Source organism: Chenopodium album, chromosome 8 (assembly GCF_948465745.1).
Source record: "Chenopodium album chromosome 8, dcCheAlbu1.1, whole genome shotgun sequence".
Classification (NCBI taxonomy): Eukaryota; Viridiplantae; Streptophyta; class Magnoliopsida; order Caryophyllales; family Amaranthaceae; genus Chenopodium; species Chenopodium album.
The window spans coordinates 4,310,808-4,329,032 of NC_137841.1; the positions used below are offsets into that span (position 1 = coordinate 4,310,808).

Sequence of the window (18,225 nt, forward strand, 5' to 3'; positions counted from 1 at the left end):
ACTACCTCCGATTTTTATTATTTGCAACTCTGGAGTATTATTTGTAATATGAAATATGCCAAAGTTGCAAATAATAAAAATCGGAGGTAGTATCAGTTTTTGCTCTAAGCTTCTAATTACAGTATAATACGAAGTAATATCCAAGCCTCCAAGGATATGGTAAATTGGTAGATTGAGAAGGAACATTTCAATCCCATGCACACTCAAAACTTTGATTGTAAGATGGGAATCATAATGGCCTATTGGCGGTGTACTGCCTAAAAACTAACTTACTGGCTTTATAATCATTTGTTTGATTTCAATTTTCATTAATTCAGAAATAATTGGTTCTATTGAAATACATCATTAAGAATAAATTAAAATCAGCAATTGATTAATTCATGATTAGAAAGTAACACCCTACAAATTAGGGTTTGGATCAACGAGGGGAGATATTAAAATAGATGAAAAGAAATAAATTACGTCAATTGAAGGAGAGGAGAGACCAGATTCTGGGTGAATGAATGAAAAAAATTGAAGGGTTATTTTTTTTTTTTTTTTTGATTCAATACATATTTACTTTAACAATACATAATTTTCACATTACAAACAATACACATCATGTACTGAAGACTCATCGTTCAAAGAACCTTCCCAAATAATGATTTTAAAGTTTAATTCCTATATCTTCTTTCGGTTCCTTTAAGATAAGGATGAATGTGATGAAAGGAGAGATACAAAAAAATTACAACTTACGTAAAAGAAAATAAATTATTGTTGCACATAATGTATAGCAACTATTTTTTGTAAATATAGCACAATAATACATAACACAGTCACAGAGGTAGTATGTATACCTAATTATGTAATTTATAGATTTGTAAGTTGGAAGTGTAACCTCTCTTTTAAGATAAAAAGAACAGAGAATAAGAAAGCAATCTTCATTATACATAATTAAAGCCATCATACATTGAAATAAGACAGTGAGTACCACCACCACAAAAGTCGAGGTTATTACACTCAAACCAAGTCAGCTGTACTTGCTACTTACTACTCCGTACGTACTAGTTATTACGAGTATTACTTAACCATCAGAAGCCTTATAGACGAGGATCTCTGGATCTCCAACAATCAATCCTTCTTCTCGAACTCAGGCTCTATGTTGCCCATCTGATTAAGGTTATAGTTGCCTTCACTGTTTTTGTGCACCTCCACATTGAAAGACTCATGCTTCTCTCCTCTCTTAACTTTGAGGTGCAGGTTAAACTTAGCAGTGTCGTCCACAACCTGTCATTTAAAACAGTTTGCATCAGAGTTTAAGCATATATTGTCCGTATTATGCAGCTTGGACTACCTGAGAAACTACGAATATCACTGTAAGTTAATTAATTACTCATACTCAGCAAATATACCTCAGCCCCAGATCAATAACAAGATGGGACGCTACTAATGACAATTGACCCCAAACCTCGGTTCTATTAGCCAAATCTTTTATTCACTCAGTTGTTTATAATTGTACTTCCAAAATTGCAAAGGTATGGGAAGAGAAGTTGGTATTTTTGCTTAATTTCTATAAAATGAGATCGAAGCAAATGCCCACATATACACCTTTTGGGAGCTGTATAGTTTCGTCTACCCTTCTCAAGTTAGGAGGGGAAAAAAACGTGATTCTTATGATTCAAAGAGATACTTAAAGTGCCAATAACTAATCGGAGGACGCACCTCAGCCGTTGCATGAGAAACTTCTTGCAATTCGTATGGGAATAAAGAGTTGGATCTTTGCTGAATGGTCTTGAGAGCATGATTTGCAGCATTTTGCACTTCAGGGTCGTGGACAGGCACATCTTTCCATCCTGGGGCATGCCCTTCTGTACATACAAGCAAAAGTTAGTGCCAGCACTGTGAAGATCACATAGAAGCAAACCGATGGATGATGACAAGGTATAAATCACGCAAGAAAGGCGTTTATTGAAAATTTCCAAAATTATTCAGCTTAAATGCCTCAAGAAATCAAGCAAAATACAAAAATCATGCGGCAGCACAAGAAGTAGTTGGTCTCCATTCATCATAGGTAGTAATTCCAAAATCATATAAGGGTTACCTAACAATCGAATATTAGATTTAGTCTGATACGCATTTCGCTACCTAACTATTTAAATTGGGCAAAAAATTACCCTATTGATGTCATAGACTGCCTTTGTAAATACACGGTACATGGATTAGAGTAAATACCACTGTTTGCATCTTTTTCATAGAGCCAGAACAGAACACGTAATGAAAAAGCTGAGTAGTTGACTTAAGGATGTACAATCAACACCTAATAAAATGCCTAACTTAAAGACGATATTTGTTGGTGCTCCAGTGCAATCTTTAGTGTGTTACAGTTGACAGGTGATTCCCACTAAAAACAACATTAACAGAAAAAGGTGTGGAGCCATTAGGCAAAAGTTTTAAAACTTCCCTAAGGTACCCTAATCTTGATCAAAATTCTATCCAACCCACAACAGTTATCATGATTTAAACAATGATGTCAATTGCTCTTGAGCCACTTCAAGGAACTCTAGATAATGAAAGAAGTGAAAGTAAAAGACCATCATTTTAAAGCAGAAGTTGAAGCAACAACTCAACTACTCAAATTTTAAGTTTCTGGGAGAAAATAGTCAGATTAGCATAGCAAAACATAGAGAGTATAATAGTCATCGTGGAATGGATTACGAACTTCCAGACAGCAACAAATTTTCAATACCCCGCAACTAAAGTAACGCTCCGAGCCTATAAGTATGCTATAGTAAAGAAACATATCAATAAGGTTCATGCTTGATCGGTTGATCCTATGAAAAATTTCGTAACCTTTTCTTTCAATTCATTTCATTTGATTCTCATCTTGTTTAAACCTAAATGCAAAGCGTATTTACAGCAACTAGTAATTCTCCAAACCCGGTTATAAATGAAACCAGTTCATGATCCAGTAGCAAGCTCATACAAATTATCAACACCACTAACCATTTTTGCAACGACAATTCTTAACATGAACCTTAATCCAATACCTCGATTAGCACCAAGGTCCGAAGAACTGAATGCAGCAGGGGACTCCTCAGTATGCTTAAATTCCTGCAATTCCTTAAAGTTCAACCATGGCTTCACCCATACCTTAGCTTCATACAGTTTCTTTTTACCGGCATCAATGGCTTCGATGGTGAAGTGGTGCAACGTACCGGCAACCACCTGTTCCTTTGCCTTTATAACCCTTACGAACTCCAGCATACCATTCTTCATTCATATAAATTGAGAAAATATGAGAATAATGTTTTTATCACAATTCACAATACAAGTAATTTCTAAGCTTATTACTCCAAATGATACAATGCAAATCTATGAAACGGGCAACTTCAGAAATTCATGCAAAAATATGAAACGGTTATCAAAATATGGTACTCGAATTTGAGTAATTTCTAAGCTTATTACTCCCAATTATTCAATGAATGCCAATTATAAACAGGCAAACAGAAAACCAATTTACTTTAGTTTCTGATGGAATAGTTTGGAAGAAGATAATAAAGTTAATAATATTCCTAAATTTCTCATACAAAACAAACATCAAACAAAAAATTCAACATCCCAGCAAAAATTATGATCAACACAGAAATCATGATCAAACCCCATCTTCCAAAACAAAGGAATCAGCAAAACCCCACAAAATCCCAGTAAAAATTATGCAAAACAATGAAATGGGTAAGTTCAATATTTGCAGAAACCTAAAAAAAACCAATAATAACAATTAAAACTCTGAATTGGGGTAACTACAAAAATTTGCAGAAATTTGAAAGAAAAGGAAAAACCCAGAAAAATTCATGCAAAACTATGAAACGGGCAGCTTCAAAAATTGCAAAATAATCAAGGAAAAAAAATTAACCTCTTTCTTGTTGTGTTCTTCAACGGCAAAACGAGCAAGGTTTTCAATCTCAGCATCATTAGAAACACCTTGGGATTCGCGCAAACCACCGAGAGTAGCCATTGAAGGTTGAGATTCAAAATCAGAGCAATACCCTTTTGATCGCTGGAATAGTAGGAGAGAGAAAAAGAGAAGAAAAACGAGAGATGAAGAAGAAGAAGAGTGGTGGAAGAAGAATGAGATGCTCAACATAGATTTATACCGTTTTTGGTTTTGCTTAATGAGTAAGTATTATTGAAGAGAAAATGGAAAGATGGATTTTTACGAGACGAAAGTTTCGGTTGTTTGTTTGATTTTGTTTGCGGTTTAGTGATGACACTGGTATTGTTTTGGGCTCTTCTTCTGCCAAGTTACGTTGCACGCTCACCGAGTTGCCGACTCTTTTCTTTTTTAAAGTTCGACACGTATTGGGGGGCTCGGTTGTCGGTTTTTCGGATCGAAATCGGATATTATTATACCATTACCTACCTCTGTTTCTTTTTAGTTGACACGCATTTCTTTTTATAAAGGGTTTTTTTAGTTGACATATTTCCTTTTGAGTAACTTTTTTTTAAGAACGATTTCCCATAATATTGTTGAAATAAAAATCAATTCCCATAATACATTGATTTAAAAATAAATTCCCTACATAGTGTCAGATCTTTTTTTGCTTTTGGTTCAACTTAAAACCGCTAATGGTAATAGCGGTTGACGGTTGTAGTTTAAAAGCCGCTATAATCATTAGCGGTTTTAAAAAAGAGACCGCCTCTAACAATAACAGGTCTCTTTGCATCCTTGGTTAATTCACAAGACTAAGATTATTTCAAAGAGACCGCCTTTCAATAAGACAGGTCTCTTTGCGTCCTTGGTTTTGCAGGAAGATTATTTCAAAGAGATCGTCTTTCAATAAGACAGGTCTCTTTGCGTCAACAATTACACTTATAAGTTCAAAGAGACCCCATTTCAATAAAAACAGGTCTCTTTGACTTTATTTTAAAAAAATTGCAAAACCGCTAATACCGTTAGCGGTTTTAAGTTGAACCGAAAACCAATCCTACGTGGACACTAATTTGGGAATTTGTTTTTAAAACGAAGCATAATGGGAATTTATTTCTATTTCAACAATATTAAGGAAAATTGTTCACTTTTTTTACCTTGTATTTACAAGATACCCTACTTACTTTTTCATTTTCTCTCACACTCTCTCCTCTCCTTAATATATGTGCCTAAATCAATCGCGTCAATTAAACAGAAACGGAGGAAGTGTTAGATATTTCATATTTGATAGAGTTGATACTTTCCGTTTTTAAAAGTTCAGCTCGTTTTTTTTTTTTTTTTTTTTTTAGAAGTTCATTTCGTTTTTAGTTTCAAGTCATTTAATCATTTTTTAACATAGTAAATTATTTTGAAAAATTCATAGAGAAATAATATGCCTCTAATAGCTTAAGTCATTGATAATTCAGTCTTTGGTATAAAGTTGTATTTTAATGGTATGCTTAATACCAACAAAACATAAATTCTTATTTTGCATTTGGAATTAGGATGATACCATGATTACCATCTTGAATTCTTGATACCAATGGATTGAGACATCAATACTATCCCACAATATCCATCATTTTTCATCCACCTTTACCTCATCTCTTCTACTTAATCCTTTTTTTTTTTTTTTTTTTCATGTAATACTACCCACATTTTTAGTTCATTCCTAGAAAGAAGAGCATATAATAAATGAGTAGATGTTTGAACTTTTGAGGACGGAGATACTACTTCAAATGATCCAAAAGTAGAAAAATTAGGATCATAGTAAAATTTAGATAAAATATCAATTGATGGTAATTATATGAGTTACGTTTAAATAAGATAAGGAATTTAAAAATTGTTAGATCAATTATCGGGCCTCTAAAAAAATAATTAACACGGACGTGTCAAATCTAGTATGAACAAGTTCTTCACAAAAACTTAATTGCGTCTGTGTTCTCGAATAACTAACATCAAACAGCATGAACCTTCAGGCATTTGCACAGACATGCCACATCCCATATAGGCGTGTTGTTGCAATTCCAGCACTTTTGTCACTTCTTCGCCGCCCATTCCATATTTCGTTTTGTTGGTCATGCCCAATGGCGGACCTATTAAGCCCACATAGGAGCCCCAAGTTAGTTTTAAAAAATAAAAGCTCAAAATTTTGGACCCATTCCAAATATCTGTCTCATAAGCTGACAAACACACCTACTATTTTACTTCCATCTTTCTGCTTCTTCACGTGAAGATATGACAGCTATTTTAAGTTTTTATTTCTTTTTTCAAATGTTGATCACTCACGTGAGGTGAGCAATTAGGGGAAAGAAATTAAATTCTTTTAATTTCACAAAACCTATTGTACCACTTTATAATATTCACTCTCCAACTCAAAATCTCAAACACTCATACAATTTTTCTAATTTCTCTTTCCACCTCAAAGTCTGAAACAAAGAAGTATCAAATATTCAAGTGTACCAACAAGTTTATATGCTCATCAAGTTGGTGATAATTCTTCTTGTGGTAACCGCAAGTTTAGAAATAGCATTTTCATAAGTTACGAAATAATATAGATGAACATTTTTAAACGATAGTTTGGTTTCTTTCATAGTGACAAATATTGCGCTTCCAAGAAATCAAAATCGACAAGAACAATTGTAATTTTTTTAAAATTATGTGTTGCTTTGTTTTCCCTTATAAATAGTCATGGATCTTTTTCATGAGTTCAAACCCTATTATTTGTTTTGTGTTATTAAAAACGATTTGTAATTTTTGGTGATGCATCTTTGACAATGTATTACTTAGTACTCCGTACGCTGAGATGATTAAGTTGAAAGTTTATTTGGACCCCCGTTTATAAATTTCTAGATTCGCCACTGGTCATGCCCAAGTCGTAACACTTCCAGACTACTTCTAACACTCCAAAACTTATCTACAAACTTGACATTATATTCATATCAACATATTTGTCAAAAAATAAAGGTCAACCATATATATTAAGTTCAACTAATTAGCTTGGTTAAAGTTTTGAGAGGTCGGTAGTTTGATATTCAAAATCTAGGATCAAATCTCATCTATATCATTTTGTTTTATAGCTTTCTCTGCACAAAGAAGGTAAAGGAAAATAAAAAATAAAAAAATAAAAAAAATCATTTGGTATGAACGGGGATAGAGTTGAAGGTAGGGATTCAAATGAAGAATTATTTGAGGAATCCAATATTTTACTTGTATTTGTATATCCTTGATTTGGTATGAATTAAGACAAAGACAGGGATATTTATCAAATTAATTAAATGTCCTTACTCTCTTATTAAATTCTTTTATCCTTCCTTTTCATTAAAGGTTCAAATGTCATTTCATCCTCAGTTTTTTTATTCCTCCCTTTAAATCACTTACATTACACCATCTCTTCCAAAAGATAAGGGTGAGTTTTATCTCCACCCTGATATCTTTTATATCGAACAACTGGTTAATTTTCTAAATTGAGATATGTTCACTTAATTTAGAATTACAATACGATAAAGCACCTTTTCTTTTCCATATTTCAAAAAATTATTAAACATGATACATTGATGATGATGAAATGTAACACAAAACTTTAAAATTGACAAGGAATATATAATTAAATTATAATTTTATAAATAAGAAAAGAGTACAGTTGGTGCAGCTGTCTCCACTACCAAAAATTGAAAAAAATGAAGATAGTCGTGCTCACTCCTCCTCATCCTCAAAGTTTGACACATTCAGAAGTCAAACTCACCACCTTATCTCTATTCATCTTTTTTTTTTCTATCTTCATGTCTTTTCATCATGCATTCTTGACCCTCTTTTGCTCCTTTTTTTCTCCTTTCTTCTAATACATCATTTCATTTGTATTATTCATCATACTAGCTAGGTTTACGTACGTACGTAATCTTTTTGTTTCGTTCATTATCTACTGTTTTTTGCTTTGTTGAATTAAATCGTCCGTTGTTGTTGTTGTTGTCGTCGTTGTTGCTGTCTTCGTGGTTGTCGATCCATCATCATGTCAATATTCCGGCGATCATTCTCTAGGAGGCTTCCTGATCGTCTTCTTGAAATATCTGAACGTATATATGGTATATATTTCTTTACACTTGTATTATGATTATGCATATACATGTCCTTTTAGCTTCTTATACATTTTTTTTCTTATATGATCATACATAACTCCTATTATAACAAATAAATATTTGTGAAAATAGGGAAATTCTTATTATTTAGAAACAAATTAAGGGTTTCGTTATAATCTTATTGTTAGGGTAAAACAAAATGATATTTAACCTTTTATATATAACAAATAATTTTTCGTTGTAACTAGGGAATAGAGTCTAATTAGAATAATATTAATGTTTATGGTATATAGATGTTCCTAAATAAGTATTTTTCGAGCAAATAAGGGAATTCTAAATCAGGATGATTAATTGAATACTTCTTCAAAAGACGGGGAACTAGCTAAGAAGGATTCATGATTTCTCTTGTGCTACCAATCAATGGTTTTAGTATACCAATCAATGCACATTTCATCTCTCCAAAACTTTGAAACCTTTAATCTACAATAAACTCGGGTTATATATAAAGATGTTCATGTCAACTGTTTTGGTCCTCACAACTTAAAGTCACAACATTCTAATGCACCCAAATACTAATATGCTATCATCCATAAACGCATACACTAGCCCTTTTCATGTGTGCGTCCGCTGCTCCTAGGCCATTGCATACAATAATTGGTGCAATTTATATCGTGAAAAAAATTGAGAAATGAATTGAAGTGCATACATGAAATTCATGTGATGCTAAAAAAACATTATATTTTAGCATAATATGCCTCTAACTTTAGATTAAGAGCAATGTATATACGCAGACAAGTAAGCGTGTTGTTAATTTCAGTAAAATAATGTTGATAAAACTGCCCTTTTTTTACCTCCATCATGTAGTGTTCGAAAGCTGCTTCTCAACTTCAGTTAAGAGTGAAAAAGAATGCAAGTCATACCTAGGTGGTATTGTGAAAAGTTTGCATAACTGCCATCCTGGTGCATCTGTCATGGTGTTTAACTTTCGCGAAGGAGAGCAAATGAGCTTACTGTCAGACATACTGATTGATTACGACATGACAGTGGTGGATTACCCTTGCCACTATGAGGGGTATCCTCTACTTCCGTTGGAGATGATTCACTACTTCTTACGATCTAGTGAGAGCTGGTTATCTTTAGAGGGTCAGAAGAACGTGATCCTGATGCACTGTGAGAGCGGTGGTTGGCCTGTGCTTGCGTTCATGCTAGCAGGTCTCCTGCTTTACAGGAAGCAATACAGTGGGGAGCAAAAGACTCTTGAAATGGTATATAAGCAAGCTCCTAAGGAACTCTCTTCGGTTATATCCCCAATAAATCCTCGAGCTTCTCAGTTAAGATACCTTCAGTACATTACAGGAAGAGATTCAGCTTCAGAATGGCCTCCGTCAGATGCACCAGTAATAATAGACTATCTCCTTCTGAGGAATCTTCCTTTATGTAATGGCGGGAAAGGTTGCAGGCCTGTGGTTCGAGTGTATGGCCAGGACCCTTTGGCAAAGACTAATAGTGCTCGGCTTGTATTTTCATCATTCATGGCAGATGAACCTGCTTTAAATTACTCAAAGGTAAAATTTCAGTCATACTTGGCTTTTTTGTGCTCTATAAATGTTCATTAAGAAAAGGAGGAAAAGCTATTCTTAAACCCAGGGTCTCCATGCTATTTTCAGGCTTGAAAAAACCGTTCCCTTTCTTTGCTTTCTTTGTCATAACAAGATAGTCTGAATCTCAAAAGTAAGGCTCTTTAATTTTCAGAGTTTGTTTGATGCTTAACTGCAGGAAGAATGTGAGTTTGTGAAATTAGAACTTCGTTGTCAGATCCAGGGTGATGTTTTCCTTGAGTGTATCCATTTGCATGATGATCAAGTTTCAGAAGAAATGATATTCAAAATCATGCTCCACACAGGATTTGTCCGATCAAACGTATTGGAACTCAACTGTGATGATATGGATGTTCCCTGGAACACAAAGGTCGCTAGGAATTTCAAAGCAGAGGTAATGATATGCTCCATTTAAATTTGAAAAATAACTTCTTAGAAAAGTAAGTTTTAAACAAAGGCTATTTAAGTTCAATCAATAAGTCCAAAGAAAGTTCAAATATAGAACAAAGGCTATTATTGATTAGCTTGTATCTGTACTGCTGTACATGACTTATTTTATTTTTAATTTCTTCATGTTAGGTTCTCTTTCGAAACATGAATGAAGTACCAGTAAATATTACCTTGGAATTAGGAGCTGGGGAAGAATACAATGATTCCGACAATGAATTTTTTGAGGTTGAAGAGATTTTTACACCTATGCCAGAGAGCGAAGACAGGAAGGTTATTGACAGTGCAATAGTTCCAGAGACAAATTTGGTGGATAATATTCACAGAGACTGCACATTGCACAATGGCACTCCTAGATGGGATTTGGATGCTGAAGAAATAGAACAGAAAGTCCTCAATGACGTTTCTTCAGAACAGAAAGTCCTCGATGTTGTTTCTTCAGAACAGAAAGTTCTCGATGATGTTTCTTCAGAACAGATAATTCTCGATGATATTCTTTCAGAACAGGAAGTTCTTGATGATATTTCTTCAGAACAGAAAGCTCTCGATGATATTTCTTCTTCTTCAGAACAGAAAGCTCTCGATGATATTTATTCTTTTTCAGAACAGAAAACACTCTATGATTATTCTTCAGAACAGAAAGCTCTCGATGATATTTCTTCAGAACAGAAAACACTTGATGATTTTTCTTCAGAAAAGAAAACACTCGATGATATTCCTTCAGAACACAGAGCTCTTGCTGATATTTCTTCAGAACAGAAAGCTCTCAATATTTCTACAGAACAGAAAACACTTGATGATATTCCCTCGGAACAGAAAGCTCTCGGTGATATTTCTTCAGAACAGAAAACACTCGATGATATTCCCTTGGAACAGAAAGATCTTGATGATATTTCTTCAGAACAGAAAGCTCTTGATGCAGGGAATCACAAACAAGCTTCAGAAGCAGAATCTGATATAACGAGTACTTCATCAAAAAATATTGTAGTGGTTGATTTATGTGGAAGTGAAATACAAGATGTGAAAGTGGAGATTGAACCAAAACCTGTCATTACAAGTCCTGCTAGACCAAAACAGAACAAGAAAAACAAATGGCAAGAAATCACAGCAAAGACAATCAAGCAACATAGGGTAATTTCACAGTGGGTGCCACGTGCAAAAACACCACAAGCGCCTGAGGCAAACAAATCGAAAGCACCAGTATATAAGTGGATTCCCAAAGGACCAGCTACACCTACAGAGGCTGCAGGTGGTGAATAAAGCAATAGGTTTTGCTGTTGCTGGTCATTTCTGAGAATTTTATTGTCCATTCCAGCTAAGCTGATGGAAGCAAGTTCACAATTACAGTGAGAGCTAAAATGAGATAATGTATGAATTATGGGTACTTTGAATGGTACCTAATACTGTATGCATATTATAAGGTTGTATTGTTATTATTGTAGTTATAATAACAGGTATTTCTGGGTCTTTTCAGATTTTTATGGCAACCAATCGTGTTTTTTTTTTTTTTTTTTTTTTTTTTTGGGGGGGGGGGGGTGGGGGGGAGGGGGGGTGGGGGGTTGTTACTCTTCTCCCGAATTTTCTTGCTACTAATATGATATATCTGTGGTCAAGCTTCAAAGGGTCTGAAATCACAAATGTTAAATTTTCGTAATCTTCTCAAGTAATTACGCTACTTTAAGTCAAATCAGGTCCATCAGGATTCTCTACAAGAAATAGACGGTTTACTAACTTCATACCATTTCACTTTCTACCTCTATTCATGTAGAGGAGAAGATACATGACACTTTTATTATCAGTGTATGGACTATGGAGACATGTATTACATAGATAAGCTAATCAGAAGACATGAATGGGACAGCGTGGTCTAATATGATGAGTTAAATACACTTTTATCAAGAAGCTCTGTGTTCAGTAGGTCAGATTCGAAAACAAGACAACCAAGATTATGCTGTGAAGTGAACACTTGACAATCACAAAAGAACGAAAAAATCTCCAATACGAGTGAAGTTTGATCCAAGGAAACAAAATTGGTGGATGTTTATATAAGGAGGCCATAACTGGCTATTAATGTTATCTAATACATTGAAAATAAAAGGGAAAATAAGACCACTATCAATCAACTGATACAATGATAACAGAACAACAAGATATAAGGCTCTAAGAGAGGTTAAAAATCTGTACAGGCCAAGCTTGTCTTCGGCAATCATGGCTGACTGCTGAAGTCTCCAGTGATATATCAATGGCTCGGTGCTGTTGTGCACGGACAATACTAATGCGTACCTCAATCTTCGAGGCTGGGCAGGAGTCAGTTCCAATGACAGCTGAACTCTTAGCATCAAGTCTTCCTGATGAGAGTGCTATGGGTTCCCTAAAAGTGAAAATTGACTGGGACCAATGAGTCTTCAGTGTGTATGGGGAAGTGGATAAGTTAGCAGGCATCTCTTTGCAAAATCTGCTTGTAAAACCAGTATCAAACCACAAAACAACTCCGTGACACCATGTAACTTCATTTTTCACATCATTTAATTCGGTGACACTGCCCGACTTAGGTTGTAACTCTATGCTAGAAGTAAAATCCATGTCTTCAATTTTCATGGTTGCTAAATCAAAGTTCTGAAATGAAGAAATTGAGCATATCAGGATATAAATCTTCAGAGTCCACTATTCTAACAATAGGCTGAAGTTAACAAAGAAATGAATCAAAATATGCATGAAATTGAGCTCAGAGCAGGAAATCCAGCCCAAGATACCTATCTATTGCCATGTTAAGCATCAGCAACTCTATAATAATTTTTGGGTACATGACTCGGAAATATATTGCAACTTTGCTCTTCAGAGGATGATTTAATTACTGTAATAATAGAGAACCCAATGTTCTACCCACCCGCATACCCTACCTTGGTGCAAGATCAGCCATCTAACATCCAGGACTTATTCATTACAGTTAACAGAAGCTCCCACTCTAACTCAACACTTGAAATGTAAATTATCTCCCACACCAAGTGTCAGGAAACAGGACAAATAAAATCTGCAGTACAAAATATAAGGAGAACAAACCTTCAAAGTTGCAGTCTCAGTCACAATATCATGGCTATTGACAACATCAACAATGGGAAACTCAGCAGCATCTTTAACAAGTTCCTTGCCAACAGAAGACATGTCAATGCCATACACATTTTCCCAAAAGGGAAGACTGGTACAACCCTTTCCAAAGCCTGCAGCAAACTGAAGAAAATTGACAAAAGATATAAGTTCCTTGCAGCATTAATACATTCAAGAGGCAAACGGAATAAATTTCAATAAAGATTCAGCAAAGAGGTGCATTGATATTTGAATAAATATCATGTGCCTGGTCATTCGAAGGCAAAAAGAAATTACTGCAAAGCGGTGCCATAATATTTAAATAAATATATATCTCAAGTTTCAAGTCATTTAGAACATGTAACAGGTTACTCCTAAATGAAATGACAGTATGTGATACAAAATTACTTTGCCTCGACTCCTGAGAGCAGAAGTGACAAAAGAGAAAGAATGGAGCAACCATGCGTTATACATGCAATAAAGATGTTTTTAAGCATTCAGTTAGTTATAGGAAAGTTAAACATTTAATATTTCTGATGACTGGAAACATATATTCATGTTTATTTCAGTCATCGGAAGCATTGGCTACAGAGGCGTCTCACAGTGATGGTACAGGTGTACTAAACCTCAACAAATGACCATAAAAAGAAAAATATACAGTGATTGTACAGCTCACCATTGTTGCTGTATCAGGCAGAATAGCACCTCCAGGCTTCAGCCATCGATCCCGTGCAAAGAGGACGGAGCTGAGCATTGATTCATAGAGCAAACAGTACCCCATCCATTCACTCAATAAGACATCTATAGTGTGGGGTTCAATTGATACCGACTTTTCAATGTCCTCAATCATACCATGGACAACTTCAACTACACCAGAACTCTGGTTATTACCTTTGCAAATACTTTCATTCCTTAAAAAGCCGTTGTCTTTTGCAATCTACAAACAGTACAATACCCTTCATTTATTACAAAGGTTTATTTCATGAAGTTGATACTGATGTTGGTATTGTGAGATCAAGAAATTAAGCTGAAAAACTAGAAAGCCTAGAATACCTGAGTGGCCACAGCAGCCATCTTCTCACTTGCATCCACTGCAATAACTCTTGAAGCCCCTGCCTGGGCTGCAAAAAGACTGAGAAATAGTAACTAAGAGTAAGCTGAAAGAATAGCAGGAAATACAGTATGATAAATGATGCACCTGAGCTATTAGAACTTATACCACAACATTAGAGTCCATAATTTTCACCTGAAGACCCTGAATTGTTTTCTAGTATTTCCCTTACCTAAGCATATATTTAGTGGTAAAATGAACTAATTAGCTCTAAACTGAAGTAAATAGCTCTTAACTGAATTTCTTTGAACCTATTAGGCCTGGCACTCATATAGTCATATTTCAATGAGAGAAAAAACATTCCACTATAACACAATCTGGAGGTCATATACATACGAAGTGTGATTCAAAGTATTATTCCCTCTAGATTACATAAAATTTTAAAGAAAATAATCATGCCCTAGATCTGTACTCTACATTTTACCTCTTGTGCCTTTGATTCCCTCATTATGGTAAGGATAAAAGAAGACAGGGATAAAAATTTTGTTTCTCAAAAAGGGTCAAATGTATTCAAAGTTCAAACAACAGAAAGAAGAAGGTATAATAGAATATATCAATCAAAGTCGTCCTTTCTTTCAGCAATAAGCAATTAAGCACTTGTTAGCAATTTCTAGCAGTAAAATCTATAGTATCTTTAAAAAGGTGTTGCCCTTGCATGAAATATCGTCACTTGGAAGTTGGACCCTCCACCTTGGCAATGATAAGTCACTTGCATGGTCCCACATAATGCAAGTTCTTTGACATGTTTACTTAACCTTTACAAAATAATATACATCACGCTATCCTCAAACCCATGACCTATCCACTCCACCCTCAAACTCATGACCTCTAATTAATTGGTTTAACCATTATTGATGAGGTGATAGTGTTTAATGCAATCACTTTTGAACAATTTATGAAATAAGCACGCTAGATTCAACAATGGAACAAGAAGAGTTTTGCAGCAGTCCTGACTTAGTTGCCTCCAGAACTAATTTGACCCTCCAACCTTTCTTTTGAACCTCTTCACTTTCCACCACTACTACCGCCTTTGTAATATTGCCAACTTCCAGTATTTCATTTCCTAGTAAATTTCATTCTGAAATCAAAGTCCCAGTTTTTCATCTCCTATTATTTCTCTCTTGATATGACTGTCCACCTTGTGCAAGTGGTGCATCACACAAGATCAAAAGCTAGATACCATCGAGCACAGTGCCAAAGTAACAGAGAATATTAGTAATAGTCGCCAAAATTGAACAAATTCATTATATTGAATGGCATCCAATAGACTCTGCAACAAAAATTACAATCAAGAACTTTGGAGTAAGATCCATGTCTACAAGTAGGTTTTCAAAAAGCTTCGAACATGATACTATACATTAGCAAACCACTAAAATCATACATCCGAACTTGCAACAGTGCACAATGTAAAAAAGCAACATAAGAAGCACATATTTTTGGTACAATCACCTAAAATCCATGATGTGCAGACAACAGCAAATACAGACATGATTGTACAATTCACTATACATCTATAAAGAGGTCTCACCTAAGTATACCGGTCCCACAACCAACGTCCATCACGGCAGCACCACCAAAAAGAGATGGATTTTTCAAAATAGCTTGACTATATGAATCCATTCTAGCCTGCGACACCATAAGGAGGTTGTCAGTCACAGTAATGAGGCCAACATAACAAACAGTTAAAATGTTGCCATGTCATAGGATCCAAGAAATCTAAGAAATGGGAATTGAATTGTTATGCAGAGTATAATTATTTGTATAAATTCAGGACCTTGTCACTTAACATCTCCCGATGGATGCCAAAGGAGCTATAGGATCCAAAATAACTCTCATTTACTTTCTTAATCTCTGATGCTGCAACTCTTCCAAAAGAAGCCCTAAGGGATAGATTCTTTTGCAATTTATCAGATAAATCACGCTCAACACCATTCACCATTGCTTCCCTGGAAGAGCTAGCAATAGAAGTAGAAGGCATCACTTTTGTTACTTCATTATTCGAATCAATGGGGCTAGAGGAATCAGCATCTACCATCATTTCATCATCAGAGCATACTTTTTGCACATCTCCCAATAAACGTGATAATTCCTTCGCTTCTCCCACTATTCGTGATAGTTCCTCCTCATCAACGGGTGGCATGCACTCATCTTCAAAATCTTCATCTTGATCAAAGCTATAGAGTAAAGAATCCCCTTCCATAAAGGGTTGCAAGTATTTATCATCATCCCACAAAAGCTTCAACTCCTCCAAAAATGTTGTCTCGTGAAGATGATTTAGTAGCTCTTGATTGGACTTGCACTGATGGCCACAGCTCCAACAAGTGTTTTGTGCTACCTACAAACAAAACCACCACATTGATTTACAGGACAAACAAGAAAAAATAATACCATAGAAAATTCATAAGATAATTCAGCAAAATCATTAAGCCCATTTGTCTCTTATTGAACCACTTTCATTCTCAGAGAATTAGAAAAAAAAAATTTGAAGGCAATTTTAGCTCAAAAAAAGGTCTTATTTGGAATGCCAAAAGCCTAACCTACTTCAATTTTTCATTTTTTCTTACATTACTCATGTCGGATCCTCGACACTCTTCCTGTACACTTCATTTAGGGCCAACATAATGAATTTTTTCGCAAAATAACTGCACACTTGAACACGTACCCATGTCCAATACGTGTACCCAAGTCCGAATAACATAGTAAAAGAACTGACTTTAACACACTGTTTAAGCAATTAAGAACCAAATTTCACATGATATAAACAAAATAACAAAAATAAAATTGAATAGACTAAGAAAGCAAAAGAATTGAAGATTAGACAAACATACCATAGCTCTAATGTAGTTAACAAGCTTGAAGCAGCCATAAAAGTCTAACCCTAAGCTCTTTTTCAAGCGAGGAAAATCAAAATGGTGAATTGAACAGCAATGTTGAAGCAATGAATCGCAAGAATTAAAGCTGAATTCACAAAACAAACACTTGAATTCGGAATCTTCGTCGACATTATCGTCATTTTCATCAGCGTTCCAATCGTTCCAACCTTGATCAATTTCGAGGTCGTCGCCATCTTCATCAATGTCGAAATCTGAATCGTCGAGGTTGCGGAATTTTTCACTGTTTGACGCCATTGGAGGTAAGTGTGTAGTAGCTTCAATGGTTGGGAATGCAAGAATGGAGACGAGTGCTAAACCCTAAAAACACCCCTTTGGCCTTAGTCATTAAAAGCATAATGCTTTTATTTGCTAATGCTATGAAAAATAATTACTCATACCTAGGGCCACTAGGGGAATTAATCGAGTGAGTTGAAGACGAGCTTGGGTGGCTCGAGCTCGACTTGTTACAGTTTCATTGGAACTTGAGTCTAGTCTTTGAGTTTTGTCGAGGTTAATATTTCAAGTTTAAATTACCGTAAATCTCTAGTATAATTGAAAATTTTTATTTATATTTTATAATCATTTTTGAGCTAATATTCTTTAACTAGTAAACAAAGCTTAAACTCTAATTTCTAATTATGTGGTTGTTGGTGCTTATGAAGAAGTGTTTTGGTACCAAGATAGATATTTGTATCAAGTAAGCACAAATTAGTACTTAAGGGTATGTATAGAGTCATTCAGTGGCGGATGTAGTGATTTTAGTTTGGAGAAGCACTTAGTGAAGAAAAAAAAAATAGAATTAATAAGATAAATGCTTGTTCTAAGGATTGTACGACCTAAGACCAAGTATAAGGTAAGTGTGTTGTTAGTGAAACTAAGCTAGTTTAATGTCCTATATTGCATTGAAAATTGAAATTGAGCTACTAAATTGCACCTTCCATAGATAAACAAAAAATCTGATTTTGATGGGACTCGTGTCACCCAGGTACCATTATAGATTCGCCATTGGAGTCATTAATGACTCAAGGTATTATAGGTAGAAAAAACTTACTATTTTTCATTCACATTATTATGACTTTTTCATTCCTCT

The 18,225-nt window shown here is 34.9% G+C and overlaps 3 protein-coding genes across 4 annotated transcripts; 1 reads left to right on the forward strand and 2 right to left on the reverse strand.

Moving 5' to 3' along the window:
- Positions 1-906: 906 nt before the first annotated feature.
- Positions 907-4,261, reverse strand: LOC145641635 (cysteine proteinase inhibitor 6-like). Of its 2 annotated transcripts, none has more exons than XM_081692496.1 (4): positions 3,893-4,261; positions 3,027-3,249; positions 1,702-1,844; positions 907-1,266 (listed from the first exon to the last, which is right to left on the reverse strand). In XM_081692496.1, exons 1-4 carry the CDS (start codon positions 4,121-4,123, stop codon positions 1,111-1,113), a joined length of 753 nt encoding a protein of 250 aa, XP_081548622.1. In that variant the 5' UTR covers positions 4,124-4,261; the 3' UTR covers positions 907-1,110. The 2 variants fall into 2 exon arrangements, with proteins under 2 accessions (XP_081548622.1, XP_081548621.1); XM_081692495.1 differs by having other exon boundaries at positions 1,702-1,847; positions 3,893-4,255.
- Positions 4,262-8,846: 4,585 nt separating this feature from the next.
- Positions 8,847-11,554, forward strand: LOC145642634 (formin-like protein 20). The gene is made up of 3 exons (XM_081693823.1): positions 8,847-9,587; positions 9,799-10,014; positions 10,200-11,554. The coding sequence occupies exons 1-3, from the start codon at positions 8,847-8,849 to the stop codon at positions 11,325-11,327; spliced, it is 2,085 nt and encodes a 694-aa protein (XP_081549949.1). The 3' UTR covers positions 11,328-11,554.
- A 523-nt stretch (positions 11,555-12,077) lies between these two features.
- On the reverse strand, positions 12,078-17,459 carry LOC145555681 (putative protein arginine N-methyltransferase 3). The gene is made up of 7 exons (XM_081617426.1): positions 17,091-17,459; positions 16,037-16,597; positions 15,791-15,888; positions 14,205-14,283; positions 13,828-14,088; positions 13,128-13,295; positions 12,078-12,683 (listed from the first exon to the last, which is right to left on the reverse strand). The coding sequence occupies exons 1-7, from the start codon at positions 17,388-17,390 to the stop codon at positions 12,228-12,230; spliced, it is 1,923 nt and encodes a 640-aa protein (XP_081473552.1). The 5' UTR covers positions 17,391-17,459; the 3' UTR covers positions 12,078-12,227.
- Between the last annotated feature and the right edge of the window lie 766 nt (positions 17,460-18,225).

Coding starts and splice junctions, on each gene's coding strand:
- LOC145555681 (XM_081617426.1), bottom strand. CDS start 17,390: ATGGCGTCAAACAGTGAAAAATTCCGCAACCTCGACGATTCAGATTTC. Junction 14,089..14,204: donor TGGCTGCTGTGGCCACTCAG/GTATTCTAGGCT, acceptor TACTGTTTGTAG/ATTGCAAAAGACAACGGCTT. Junction 13,296..13,827: donor TGCCTGATACAGCAACAATG/GTGAGCTGTACA, acceptor AATTTTCTTCAG/TTTGCTGCAGGCTTTGGAAA.
- LOC145641635 (XM_081692495.1), bottom strand. CDS start 4,123: ATGTTGAGCATCTCATTCTTCTTCCACCACTCTTCTTCTTCTTCATCT. Junction 1,848..3,026: donor GGACCTTGGTGCTAATCGAG/GTATTGGATTAA, acceptor TTGTATGTACAG/AAGGGCATGCCCCAGGATGG. Junction 1,267..1,701: donor TTTCTCATGCAACGGCTGAG/GTGCGTCCTCCG, acceptor TTTAAATGACAG/GTTGTGGACGACACTGCTAA.
- LOC145642634 (XM_081693823.1), top strand. CDS start 8,847: ATGTTGATAAAACTGCCCTTTTTTTACCTCCATCATGTAGTGTTCGAA. Junction 9,588..9,798: donor CTGCTTTAAATTACTCAAAG/GTAAAATTTCAG, acceptor GCTTAACTGCAG/GAAGAATGTGAGTTTGTGAA. Junction 10,015..10,199: donor CTAGGAATTTCAAAGCAGAG/GTAATGATATGC, acceptor TCTTCATGTTAG/GTTCTCTTTCGAAACATGAA.